The sequence below is a fragment of the Daucus carota genome, chromosome 2, assembly GCF_001625215.2.
Source record: "Daucus carota subsp. sativus chromosome 2, DH1 v3.0, whole genome shotgun sequence".
NCBI lineage: Eukaryota > Viridiplantae > Streptophyta > Magnoliopsida > Apiales > Apiaceae > Daucus > Daucus carota.
The window spans coordinates 58,829,362-58,843,887 of NC_030382.2; the positions used below are offsets into that span (position 1 = coordinate 58,829,362).

The 14,526-nt window shown below is 35.6% G+C and overlaps 3 protein-coding genes across 7 annotated transcripts; 2 read left to right on the forward strand and 1 right to left on the reverse strand.

Annotated features, from left to right (window-relative positions):
• Positions 1-708: 708 nt before the first annotated feature.
• Positions 709-7,586, forward strand: LOC108209196 (uncharacterized). 5 transcript variants are annotated; one of them, XM_017379985.2, is made up of 12 exons: positions 716-847; positions 1,084-1,145; positions 1,341-1,511; positions 1,649-1,747; positions 1,926-2,128; positions 2,753-2,946; positions 3,124-3,232; positions 3,381-3,697; positions 4,096-4,476; positions 4,954-5,035; positions 5,160-6,752; positions 7,301-7,586. In XM_017379985.2, exons 3-12 carry the CDS (start codon positions 1,444-1,446, stop codon positions 7,453-7,455), a joined length of 3,201 nt encoding a protein of 1,066 aa, XP_017235474.1. In that variant the 5' UTR covers positions 716-847; positions 1,084-1,145; positions 1,341-1,443; the 3' UTR covers positions 7,456-7,586. The 5 variants fall into 5 exon arrangements, with proteins under 5 accessions (XP_017235472.1, XP_017235474.1, XP_017235473.1 ...); XM_017379984.2 differs by having other exon boundaries at positions 1,084-1,141; XM_017379986.2 differs by having other exon boundaries at positions 746-847; positions 1,087-1,141.
• Positions 7,587-9,174: 1,588 nt separating this feature from the next.
• LOC108207900 (putative F-box protein At3g16210) lies at positions 9,175-10,750 on the reverse strand. The gene is given in 1 exon segment (XM_017378329.2): positions 9,175-10,750. A coding segment is annotated over 1 exon segment (948 nt). The 3' UTR covers positions 9,175-9,802.
• Positions 10,751-11,801: 1,051 nt separating this feature from the next.
• Positions 11,802-14,173, forward strand: LOC108208244 (uncharacterized). Its single transcript, XM_017378764.2, has 2 exons — positions 11,802-12,667; positions 12,780-14,173. Exons 1-2 carry the CDS (start codon positions 11,958-11,960, stop codon positions 13,873-13,875), a joined length of 1,806 nt encoding a protein of 601 aa, XP_017234253.1. The 5' UTR covers positions 11,802-11,957; the 3' UTR covers positions 13,876-14,173.
• Positions 14,174-14,526: the final 353 nt, after the last annotated feature.

Sequence of the window (14,526 nt, forward strand, 5' to 3'; positions counted from 1 at the left end):
TTTTATGACTATGAAAATCTAGAAACAGAAATTATCGTTTAACATATCAATTTAGTATTATCAAAATAATCAAATAAATTTTATTATCAAATCGAAACTGAAGTGGAATAAAAATTTATCAAAGTTTATAATATCAAATAGTGATGGTCAACTTTTTAAAGTTTAATGTGACAAAAAAGAGTTGCAATCGTTAAGTTACGAAAATGACAATAATTAGTTGATTTTACATGTTTCACTAATCAGATTTATCAATTACTCCCTCCGTCCCTATTTATCTGTCCACTTTAGAAGTAAAAATTTGTCCCTATTTATCTGTCCATTTATACTTTCAAAACTAATTTAATGATAGTTTTTCAAATATATCTCCATAATTTCAATTTTCAAGGCTTGACTTATTTAAAACTTGGTTGAATTCATGTTTTCAAGACATAAAGTAGGGGTATTCCACCATTTTCAAGATATTAATTAGAGGTATTTAATGAAAAAGTTCATACAATCAATTATTCCTTGGTATGTGTTTTTTTTTCCAAAATGGACAGATAAAAAGGGACGGAGGGAGTATCAATTATTATCAAAAATTACACATTAATACATTAAACCAACCACACGCTCTAATGGAGTGGGTGACATAGACGGCCCAACTCACACGCCACATAGCCTGACACGCAGGACAATTGCGCGTGATAAAACCGTCAATTATTTCGAGACTATAATCTCAGCTTCTGGGCACAATTTCATTCCTGGATATACAACCCCCCCTAAATCCATATATCTATATCTACAGACACCTATATATACATCTCTCTCTCTCTGGATTTTCAAGCTTGAAACTATACATACGATCCAGGTAAAACCTAATTTTCTACTTTCTTAAAGAGATTTTGATGAATTCAATTGTTATAACTCCGATCTAGCTAGTTCGTTTGATTATTGTCTTGTGAAATTTCAGTTTGTTGCTGTTGTGATTTGATACGATGATTAGTTGAAATTGTTGTGATTCGTGCGTGTTCTAATTCGAATGAGATGAATTTGTTATGAATATAGCGATTTCTGTTGTTTAATCGATGAAGATTTTGTATGTAGAAGTTGATTTGACAAGGATTTGGATTGACATCGCATGATTAGGATGAGCTGGATCGCGGTGTGTAAGAACTTAATTTTAGTGTTTGGATTGAGTTTAGTTTGGTCTTGCGTGGTTTTTAAGTTTAGAAGGTGGAAAGTGATGCACATATCGTTCGGTTTGAAATGGGATAAGTTCTAGTCATGTCTGATGTGGGAAATAAGATTTTACGCCCTGGAGATGCTTTTTTGTGATTTTGATGCAAATTTTTTTGATGCAGGTTTGTGTCCGTAGTTAGGGTTTTGATTTTGAGGATTTTGGCGCGAAGTGGTGTTATTATTGGCTGGGAGAGCGAGGCACTTTGTATGTGGTAATACGGCATAATGAGTTTTGAATTTGAGGAACCAAGTTTACAAGACAGCACATCAGAATCACGTGACGTAACACAGAAGTAAGTCACTTGCTTCCTTTCTGTTGTCTTTTTCCGGGTTTGCCACTTTTTTGCCAATGTATTTATAGTTGCAATGATTCCCCCCCATCCCCCCCCCCCCCCCCCCCATCCCCCCTCCCCCTCCTCTCATAACGCAGGTTGTGTAAGATTTCCTATACACGGGAGTTTCTTTTATCCTTGAGTGAGTTGGATATATGCAAAAATTTGCCGAAAGGATTCGATCGATCAATATTAAGGTATGAAGTTTATCTACTTTTACTATTAGAAACTTTAATCCGATTTCTGTATTTTGTGGATAAATGTCATAACGAAGGAATATCATATTATTTAACATTCTTTTACAATTGCTAGTGCTGCGTCAGTTCTTTAATGTGCATGCCGTTGGAACTAAAGTTGTTACTTTGTTTTAATCAGTGAGTTCGAGGACACAACACAACAACGAAATTGTGGTACCGGTAGCTCCCCGTTGTTAGGTTTTAGACGTGGTGATTACAGTTCATCTCCACCTACCAGAGGCGACTCAAGTAATTACTCTAGAGGAATATATGGAAAGTGGGGAAGTCGATCTTCTGGACAGAGCGATAAAGACAGTGATTCTCAGTCTGACAGGGATTCAGGTTGGTTTGTCTGGTAGTATGCTTCAATGGATTCTTTCTGGTTTGATTGACCACATCAGTACTTGTCTCCTGTAGAGAACATTGTTTTTTTCTTCCTTCCACGAGCCTGGACAATCACTACTGGGACTACCTAATTATCTTTTTTGGAAGCGTCCTAAGTTAAAGAATTTCCAAATATTGTTTGAATTGTAATCTTGATATTTTGTTACTTATATAGTTATCTAAATGGTTAGCAATCCCCTAGGACACTACTTTAAATAGGATTCAATTTTACCCCTACCCCTTCTGCATAGATAACCATAAAGGTCCGTACACCATTATAAGCCAAATTTGAAAGACTTTGGTCATTTTGCAGTTGCAGTATAGAAATTTTGAATTAGACAGACTTGCTTCAAATCTACCAAGTTTTTTCATGTTATGTCGTAACCATGTTTCCTTGAAGTAGTATTTACTGACCAGAGAATGCTTTCCAGATTCGTAACCAAATTAACCTTTTTCCCAGTTGAAGAAAGATATGTTTCTAAATTGAACCTGGAAAATTATGATATAGAATTTTAGAAGTTCTATGCAAGATAAGCTTTAAGTCTTAACCTTTGTCCAAAATTTTCAATCATATTCTTCCAGAGTCTGGCAGGCGTCAAGGAAACCCTTTGAGACGGTCTTGGCAAAGTAATGATCATGATGGGCTTCTTGGAAGTGGTTCTTTCCCGAGACCATCTGGATTTGCTGCTGGGATGATGGCTTCAAAGGGTCGAGGAGATGATCACTTTCAGCTAAAGAAGAGTAACGAGCCATATCACCCTCCTCGTCCTTATAAGGTAATGGCTGTAAGAATATGTTCCCTATTATTTTTTCGTGAGGGTCTTTTTCGATTTCATCTAGTCTACTATTCTACTGTGCATATATTATAGAATTATATTGGTTAAGGTCCTTTGGTCTCAGTCAAGGTTAATTCATGTTGATCCCATTGACAATTCTATTTGTGTTCTATTCAGGCGGTTCCTCACACACGGAAAGAGAATAATGATTCAATCAATGACGAAACTTTTGGTTCTAGTGACTGTACAAGTGAGGATAGGGCAGAAGAGGAAAGGAAGCGCAGAGGTTTTATATTAGTATTATTTTCAAAATACAACACAATTTTTTTTTTTCATCTTCAGCATTTAGGTTATGGCTATACATAACTCTTCCTTTTGAATTTTTGGCTGGATTATCTGCTATCGACTAAAATTGAAACTGACTTTCTTCTCAGCTTCCTTTGAGTTGATGAGGAAGGAACAACAGAAAGTTCTACAAGAGAAGCAAAAACTGCATGTTGATAAGGAAAAAGATGCTTTTTTCAAAGGTGATCCTGCATTGCTTAAACAAGCCATTGAGGGTAGAGCCTTGGAGCAAGGCAGAGAACTGGATATATCTGGAAGTCAACCTCCATCAACTATTGACTCTGTACCTAATCCTTTTCCTCCCCACACTTCTGCACCCAGACCACTTGTACCCCCTGGTTTTGCAAGCACCATTTTGGAGAAAAATTCTGGGCAAAAAGTTATTGGTTCTACGCAAGAGAAAATGGCAAGTCTTGTCCTTTTAATATTATCTCGTATTTATTTTCCATTTCCTTGACCTTTGTCCTCAATCCTCATTGAGTTGCTCATTTTCCTTGGAGTTATCTATTGGAGAGAGACAAGGACTTAAAAATATAAGTTCATTGTTAAGGCCATTTCTGCATCTGTACTTGTTGCAATGTATTCACTGCTCTAAATTACATTCTCTCATGTTGTCTACTCTGTGAGGTTAACCAATTACTTTCGGGTTCAGTAAGGCTTCTGCTGTACTATTAACATTGTAAAAATTCTCCCTTCCAGGATCGTTTTACTGACTACTGATTGTTTTAAATCGCCAAAAGCATTACAGAAACATCATTTGATTATTGTAAGAGAGACCTAAAAACTGTCTCTTTGTATATGTAGATTGGTAAGCAGGAGCTTGAAGAAAAGATATTGCATGCGAAGGCTATGCCTATGGAAAATGGGATTCCTGACAAGCTAGATGAGAGAAAATCTGTACATGACCAACAACATAAAGATGACAGCATTCATGGTTCATTTGCTACTAGGGGTAAAATGGCGGTCAATCCGTTATCTGGTTTGGAAGTTACAAATCAAATATATGGTAGTTACAGTGTTGTCAAAGCCACTGAAGCTTTGGATGACGGTGAAATTATTCAATTAGATACCAAGGTGACAATGAATGATACGATTAGCGATTCAAATCAGGATAAATCAGTGTCAATCCTGGATAAGCTATTTGGTAGTTCTTTAACAGCAAACACTTCTGCAAATTTAGAGGAGGTACATCTGCTCACAATGGTTTTTGTGTTGACCCTTGCACTCTCTATTTGTATCTTATTTAAAAACAAAATAACTGGATCAAGGTATATCAACTCAAAGCTTCTGTGAATTTTTGAGATATGAAGAAGTATGATTTACCCGTGTTCAGCATGTAAAGCATTTAAAGCATGTAGAGCATACTCCAACGCTTGTTGTTTTAATTGTTTATTCAAAATTCTATTGAATTTATATCATTTTCTTTGGCTGATAGTTGATAGTTTTGAAATTGATCCTGGTTCTTTATTTTGTATTTCTTTTTCTAAAGGCTAATTGGTCTGGTGCGTTCACCTCCTTGTGTTTATTTATGTGTACCGAGGATTTTCTGGTGTTTACTCTGTGTTTTAGGAGCTAAGTTGGAGTAACTGGTCAATCTTTCATATGCTATCCTTGAAATTATTAGTAATCATAATTTGACAAATTTTGTTGCTTTCCTTGTAGCATTATGATGGTCAACCTGATGTCAAGCGAAGTCCTAACATGGTCCAGTCTTCCAAATTTTCCCACTGGTTTCTTGAAGATGGTATATTATATTAGATGTTTACTGAGTTCTATTAGTTCAAAATATTCTGTATGATCTGTCTATATCATTTTGTAGATCTTTTTTGTAAGCTGTGTTCCCTTTTCCTTGCTTATTCTCTTTGCAGAAAAGCAGTCGCCTGAGCATCTCACATCTGTCGGCCCAGACAACTTGCTTTCACTGATTGTGGGTGGTGAGAAAGGCGGAATACAAGCATCTGATATTAAAAGTTTGCAACTTATTCCACCGGAACCTACTCTCCAGAGTTCTGAATGTAACAAGAGACTTGCATCTAGCAGCATATCCTCGGGCGGAACTGGGATATCTGAGCAGTCATACAAGTATAAAGTAGTTGAAGCCATTCCCGCAGTCCTTACATGTGAGGATCTTGAAGAGAAGATTCTATCTGAATATAGTGAGAACAGTTCGTCTTTGCAGCCACCTGTATATGAAGATAGTGCAGCTGATGGTGAGAAGGCACAATCCAAAGCCAGTATAGACAGTCACGCATCTTTGCATCTGCTTTCACTGTTACATAAAGGAACAAACCCTAAAGTTTTGACCCCATCCTCCAATGTAGAAATTGGACCAGCTGACCAAACACTTATTCCTGAAATACGCAATACTGGGAATGCGCTTGACAAGTCTACAGAGCCAGAGGGGCCTCTTAGTAACTCTGGGAAGAATATAACCCTTGAAGCACTTTTTGGAACTGCGTTTATGAAGGAGTTGCAGTCAGTTGAAGCCCCAGTTTCTGTGCACAGAACTGTAGCTGGGTCTGCGAGAGCTGATTACAGTGAGCCTCATGGATTAGCTTATCATGGCGGACATGATAGCTCACTTCCTGCTATGGGCGATGAAAACAAGTCCAACCAGTTAAATTTTGAAAATGGATTTTTGGCATCAAATTCAGAGCAGCAAAACAATACGGTGAATATGGAAAACTGGTTAGGATTTGCAGATCCTCAGATTAATATAGAATCTTTAAAATTGCGAAACGAGGGCAGGGTCAAACATGGAGCACACAGGCTAGTTCAAAATCAGCTGCCTGAAGAGGAAAGTTCACTTCTTGTTGGTGATCCACTGAACCCTAGTAAATCAGGTCATGTACCTGCCGGGAATTTGAAAAATGAAGAAGTTTCATCAAACACGTCATTTGATATTGCAGAGAAACTGGCTGCTCTTAATGCTGGTTACATAGATGAAAGGTCTTTAAGGGCTCAAGGAGGTATTCATTTAAACCGTGGTCCCTATGAACTGACCGAGTCCGAGAGGCAATTTCACAACTTTTATGCTAAAGCATCTCCGCCACAATTCCATTCTCCGCAAATGAGTCACGGAAGACCGTTATTTCATCCTATCGATTCTCATTCCGCACACATGACTTCCCAGATGAAATTTAGAGCTCCAGAGGGTATCAACCATGATGGCCGGATCAATAATCAGTTCCCTGTAAATATGATTCGTCCTCCTTTTCATCACCCCAACACTCCTCCCTCAGGGTTTGATCTACCAGTGCACCATCAAATGATACAGCATATGCAAGCGCCAGCAAATTTTCCTCCGCCAAATGTGCTACATGAATATCCAAGAGGTGGACCACTTCCTCCTCACCCTAGCAACCAACAGAATGCCTTTATGCAGGAACCAAACCTGTTGCAGGGATTCCCTTTTGGGCAACGACAACCAAATATAAGTGGCCTTGGGATGCAATTGCCTGGTAACTTCTTATTAAATATTTTAATATGAATATACATGAATTTTTGCCCTGCTTCTTGAGTTGTAAGCCCAAAAGGCCCTGCTTTTAGCTCCATTTAACTCTGAGTGATTTTAAATTTCTGATCTATCTAGTGACTGATTTTAGAGTGGTCTCCTGTCAGATAACTAACAAATATACAGATAAAATTTGCAGATATTGGAACTAATTAATAGTAATTGTTTTGGATATATATTTTACGAAAACAAATAATATTTTTGCCAATATATTTTACAAGTTTTCTGGCACTGTTTGGTTGGCTACTAGTGGCCTTTGTTTATCCGTCATTGCTTTTCACTCAGCTTACTATATGCTAATTGCCTTTTGTTTTGCACCTTACTGGAGTGATCTTGGTCGAAATTTATGTTGCCTTTAGAATGCCTTTCTCTGTGTAGTGACTTGACGACTATCTTAAGGCTATTCATTTGATACAACAAGCTTTGTTCGGCAGTTTTTAATTATCTAAATTCATAAATGTGCTTACAAACATTTCCTTGGCAATATTTTCCCAGCACCTGATGCAAGTGGTGGAGGCAATCATCCGGAGGCACTCCAAAGGCTTATCAGCATGGAACATGGAGCAAACCCTAAACCGATGCAGACTTTTGGGATTAGTAGTCAGGGAATCTACAATCATGAGCTAGACATGAGTTCTCGTTATAGATAGTTATCATGATTAAAGTTTAATGTGGCAAGTTACATCCATGACTGTAGATTACAACTCCCAACATTTGTTTTAAATGGCTGCGGAGGAATGGTGTTAAAAGGTTTTTTTTAAAAATTTGTTTTAACATTAGAGTCTAGTGGGTTTTTACCGTCTCCCGATTCATCCGATCGAATGAAACAAACCATAAATAAATGCAAGAAATACTAGTAGCCTGATATAACGTAGTTATCTTATAGTTGAATGTTTATTGTCAGCTCAGCAGTTATAAATTACAGATATTGTTCGGATTTGGGAAGCTTTCTGAATTTTGAATGGTACCCGAGATATAACAGTTACTGCCAGGGTGCCAGTCTCAAATTGTAAGGTATAAGGTAAGGAGTGCTTATAATGAATGTTCCTATCAAAGATGGTTTTTCTGGGCACGTACATCGGAGATTTGCAAGTAGTATGAAAATAAGCACATCAAAGGACAAATGTATGTGATGAATGCGCCCACGCACGTACTTGGAAAATTTATCTAAACTTGGTCCCTCTCTGGCAAAGATTATTTTAACACTTGTTTTTAAGATTTTTAAAAAATATAATTTCATAATTCTTTAACCCATTTCTTTTTTCACAACATAAATTTAGTGTTTGAAATTGTAAATCAACATCATTAATTATTATTAATGGCTGAAATTGAACCACTTAATCAATCTTTGAAAAAGAAAAAAAATCAATATTAAAAGAATTCCCTTTTTGTAACTAAAAGTCTACAATAATGAGATCTCTTATTCTTATATCTTAAATAATTTGAAAAACTAAAAATACTAGTAGGGTAGTATAAGAAAAAAAAAATATCATTATCCTTTTAAATATAATTTATAATTGGCTAAAAAAATTAAAAAACAATAAGTATTACTTTCAATAACAATATATTAATATTAAAAGATATTTATTCATAGATGTATAACTTTAAAAAAAAGTTATATCTAGAAAGAAAACGTATTCAATTTTTAAATAATATTTAATCTAATTTTAATACATTATTAATTTTTTATATATAAATTATAATGACATTAAAAATTAAATTAAAAATATTAAATTTTGAATTATATAATTGCTCATATCTTTTTAAGAAAAATAAATAAAACCTATTATATAAATAATGAGTGCGAACCAAAATATTTGTTCATAATTTTAGTTATAAAATATTTTACTCCAAAACAAACACACCCATCATCAAATACGAATATAACTTTATTTAAATGTTCTACTCCGAAAATAATCACAAATGATTAACTTTTTTAACTTCGACATTGGTCTACTCCAAAACAAATGAGAAGATACATTATAAATAATATTTTGTCCTTACAAAATGAAAAATATAATTTAAAAATAAACAAAAAACACATTATCTCGTATTTATATTAGAAAATATTTACAAATAAATTTTAAAAATATATATTATTTATACTACCGATTTATAATATATAATAGATTATTATTTTTTTAATTTTAAAAAAATAATCAGTTCGTTAATATATTTTAATCAAATTTTGATTTATTAATATTAAAACACTAACAAAATGACTAACAAAATAATGCTATAATCTAAATTACAAATAATAAATGCACCATACACACCCTCGTGCTTGTATCTGCGAGCTTGGGTATAAACTGCCAACTTAAATCAAGAATCAGAGTACCCCAAACAAGAAATACATTACACGATTTCGACAAGCATTTGTGTTAACTGTTAACTAGTAAAGCCGGAAGTACATATGGTAATCTGGATAGATGAGGAAGTGAAGGATACTGATCAGTGTTGAAATATATGATCAAGCATGCATGGCAAACTAGATAACATAGGGAATGCATATAAAACTCGCATATACAGTCATTTGATTTGTTCAAATATAGATCCAGTATTATGCAGTTCGGTCCGAAAAAACAGAGGGAAGACATTGTCCTTGAGCTAAACAAAACAAAAATTGTAAAATGTCTTAGAAACTGTTCCACCTGAAAATTATATTAGCAAGAGAAATACATAAATGAAATTTTAAGGAATAAGACCTTTATACTAAGTAAGAGTAGAAAGTTTTTCATTCTGGCCTCCATGTATTTTGGCTGGTCTGCAATCCAACTTTATTGGTCATCATCGAGAAACATCAAATTCTCTTGGAAAAGATTTATGTGCAAAGGGCGAGCACCATCTGTATGATAACTGAAACCTTTATAAACATTGTGAATAACTCTTAAAGACCCTAAATCCGATGAATCCTCTACCATATCTGTCGCCTCGTCCTTCTCAAGATCATAGGACAAAAAGGCACATTCCTCGATATTTACTAGTACCATCTCATCCCTACCCCTGAAACCTATAGGCCACCATCTTCCATCGAACAATTTCACCTAGATTAAGAGTAATTTTCTTTGTCCAAACGTCGTTTATGTCTCCATCTTTCCTTAGTAGCCATATGTCAAGTATATATGTTGACTGGTTGAAGTAGAAAAGAGAAATCAGTTCACCACATTCTTGAACAAGCGTAACAGTATCATCGGTAGTATTTGTAGAATCTTGTGGCATCATAATTTCTCGGAATATCTCATTCTCCATGTCAAAACAAAGAATAAAGTTCATATAAAGGCCTCTAGTCACCACCCAATAAGCAAAGCCATTTAAAACTACTGAATCCGATAAGTTGTTAAATGAGAGTCCCGCAAATTTGTCTTTGCTTAAGGGCTTCCAAATATTTGTGCTCAGACTATAAACATAGGCCACACAAGCTAATCCATGCCGAGATTCTTCTCGCCTGGGTAAATAGTTCACAATTTTGACTACTTTGTAGTCATTGATCTTGTCCAAATATCCAAAAGCTAAACCTACATCAAAGACTCGGCTTGGATCCTCATAAGGTATGGGAGAAACCGGAAGAATTATATATTTTCCAATAACGGGGTTTCAAAGATAAATCTTGTGCACCTTGAAGCTGAACAGACATATTAGACCATTCGACGTCCCATATGTACATAAATCTGAGTAGTCGGGCATGTCTTTAGGAAATCGCAGGGGACAATATTCTTTACATTGTCTATCATCAAAACGTAAAGAGACACGAGGTGGATAAAAACCGTGAAAAAGAAGATACTTATTTTTATGGTTTCGATTTTGAGAGTAAAGGTTGATGAAGTAGGGAGTTTGTACAAGGTGATACCATAATTTCTGAACAGACCTAAACCGGAGAAGATATTTTACTGGCAGCCGTTTTAGAATTTCAAAAACTATTTCTTCAGAGAAAAAAGCAGCAGCCATTGTTGTTTGTTTTCAAGACAAAAATTGTAATATTTATATACAAATTGGTGTCAATAGTTGGAGTAGGAAACTGATGGCACACAGTTTTTTCATTGACCGCATAGCTACATGACTTATTTTTAAAATTTTATTTTTGCAAATAAATATTTAAATATGAAATTTTTATTTACAAAAGAAAAAATAAAAAAATAAATTTCGGAAGTAGACGGTCAATGCACTTAAAGTTACGTGCCCAAAGTCAACGGGCCATCTAATTTGGGAGGGAGGTAGTATATTCTTAGAATTCTAGGGGCTCAGGAGTTCCCGATAAAGTTCAAAAAAAATCCCAAATATGAGATGGATCCTGCATACTCTAACCCTCGGCTCTGTTTTTAATCTGTTTTTGTATCTAAAAAGGTAAACTACTGTAGATGAGAGTGTACAAGGAGGGTGATCACACACAACCTAAAATTTAAAGTAATATTCGTTTCAAATAAGGAGAAAAAAAGAGAGAATTCAAAAGTGATGCTAAACTTGATTGGGAAGTCTTCTTTCAGCATTCTTTGTAATCTTGTTCTAGGACTAGGACATATGATGATTGGATATTTTTTTTCTTTCAACTAAGAACGAAGATGTGTCCAACAAGGAGACAAGAAAAGAAATTTTTCAAGGCCGACATTAATTTATTGAATCGTCTTTTTCTTTTGCTTTATCGTTTAATTTATTAAGGCTTCAAGTCATCAATGCTTAAAGTTCTCTGTGAAGTTTCATGCCAGTTGGGCTTTGTTAGGCTCTGTACTGTCATCATTTGTATATATGATTTGTGGACATAATACTATTAATCATGAAATTAATTAAAATTATACTAATGAATATATGCTTCTAAAATCTAATGATATCATGAGTGACAGGTGAAAAATTGATCAAGCTTATACAATCTAAACACAGATTTCATTCCAATCTTTTATTTGAACTGCCATCAACATAAAAGTAGAATTGGAAGCTTGACGAGCATAAAAGTGAGTTCAAATTGAATCTATGATTTGTTTAGGTCCCTACCTGGTCAAAAGATCATCACTAATCACTGGGAATATAGTACTCGTGTTTTCTGCAAGCTTCATACGATGGCAGAAGCAATTGTGTTGTATAAATAAGTTGAAGTTGAAGCTCTAACACATAAACCACAACAAGTAATAATCCCATTTCTACTTCTCTCTCAACTAAAATAATGAGTTGTTCGACGGTGGAGCACTTGAGCCATCCGCGGCACCCACTAGTACTCAAAGAGGATGTTGTTATCGGAGTGGAGGCTACTTGCTCTGTTTGCAACAATCCTGTTTTAGGCTCTCCTACATACACCTGTACTCTTCGTGTTGATATCGGTTGTCAGGATTTCTACCTCCATAAGAGCTGTGCTGAATTACCCAAACAGATCATTCGCCATAAGCAAGACCAACACCCCCTTGGTCTACTACCAAGGGCTGGCTATTACGTTTGTGATATTTGTCATAACTCTGTGAAGTTCTCTTATGCATGTGTGGATTGTGATTTTGACATATGTGTCATTTGTGCTTTTGCTTTTGAAGACAGGGTGATTAGTCATCAAGGTCATCCAGAGCACACACTCACATTACTGAGGGAAGCTTTGTTTAAGTGTGATGCTTGTTGGGAGAAAGCTACAGATTATTCCTACGTATGTCTCCCCTGTGATGTTTGGATCCACAAGAAGTGTGCTTCTTCTCCGCCCATAATTCCAGCTCCTACTTATCACCACCACCCTCTCACTCTTATCTTCTCTATTCCACAAATGCATCGCAATTTCATTCGTTATTGTGTCCTCTGCAAAGAAGTGATTTGGAAACGCTGTTGGTCTTATTACTGTCAAAAATGCACATTGTTTGTGCATCTGAAATGTTCGACGTCTACAGTCTCTTTGGTGTGAGTACCTTTATTTTTTGCTATTTAGTATTTTTTTTTTTTCAATTTTGTCATGAGACAGATGTGTTCACTGTTATCATCGCGTAACTAAATTACTGTTTGCTGTTTTCAGAGAAGAGACTGAAGGGAACGACATTGGTGATAATGAAGCTGCTGATTTGGTACAGTTTCCTCTGCCTGACGAAGAATCACTACTTGATTTGATTATCACCCAGTGTAGCAAGTTTCTAGATGAAACTCATGGTGAGGGTGACAACAGCAGTGAGCCACATATTATTGAAGAACACTGGAGTCACTGGAACCATCCATTACAACTGCACCAGTTTACTGTTGATGTGGATGATGATGATAATGATGATAGAAGAGTGTTGATATGCGATGGGTGCGTTCAACCCATATCAATTAGGCGTCCAAATTACTATGCGTGCATTGAATGTGGTTTCTTCCTCCACTCCTTCTGTGCCAATAAAATGCCAGATGAGTTGCCAGTAGGAGCATCTCCATTACACCCCCACCATTCACTCTCTCTTTGGCAGCAGTATAAATTCTATAGTTTCGTGACATGTGGAATTTGCCAATACCCCACAAATGGGTTCTATTATCAATGTCAGATTTGTGATATGAGATTCGATATACGTTGTGTATTCTTGCCCACCAGGATTAGACATAAATCTCACAAAGACCACTCCCTTGTTCAGACTCAGCCCTTGGACAAAAAATGTGATGCAAGTGGGATTAATTTTGATGGAATGAGATATGCATGTGAAACTTGCAGTCGCTTCCAGATTAGTCTAGTATGCGCATTTTATCCAAGTAGGATGGAACACAGATATGAGGAGGATCACTCGCTAATATTGAGACATCCTCCATTCTTCTACGAAGGAGTGTTCTACTGTCAAATATGTGAAGAACAAGTTAATAATCAGGAGTGGCTTTATAACTGTGAAAAATGTGATCAATCTTTTCACGCTGAGTGCGTCCGTTGGTACGAAAGCATCAAGCTGGGAAGAAGAATTAAACATAGTTCTGGCGATCAAGAACACACACTTACGTTGGTTATAAAGAAGACCCTAAGAAAGAAATCGCCGCCCTACTTATGTGGCATTTGTGGAAAAGGCTACAGGTTACTGTGTTTTTTGGAATGTCAAGGATGTGGATACCTTGCCTGTGTCGTCTGTATTAGAAGAGTCCATGGCACCGGTAAGTAGAGAATTTCAGATCTTCCCGTGCTAATAATATTCACTACCAGAGACCCATTCAAGCCACCTAATTTTTTGTTTTGAAATAGAGAACCAGAGATTATGTTACCCACCCCCACTATATTCAATGTATCATCGTATCATATCATATCAATCTCCATTAGTCGTCATACAAACACATCATGTATATTTGCACTTGAAATAATTGGGCTAGAAAGATGATGAGGTTTGCATCAAGAAGCTTACGATTCATCTGACTAAACTCGGTGAAAAAGAGTCACACTGAAGCTAGAAGAATAATATTAATAAGACTTATTTCTCAATCACCAATTTCTTTTACATAGAACAACTCCTCCGAATTTCTCAAAAAAAAAAAAAAAAAACTCCTCCGAATGTTACACCCTATTTCTTTCTGGGTAGGTCACTCGTTTCGTCCAAATATATCAATTGAGTCACTGATTCCCAAATTGACTCAAATGAGACACTCATTAAAAAAATTTGTATCAAAAATATTACTTTATCGTTAGTCGAAATTTTGAAAGTATTATATATTAAGTTTCGCACATTTTTTATGAATAGTATTACATCCAAATGAAAGATTCCGAGTTCTATTATTTTCGATAATATTTTCAGATTTTTAAAATTTTATCAACTATTTAT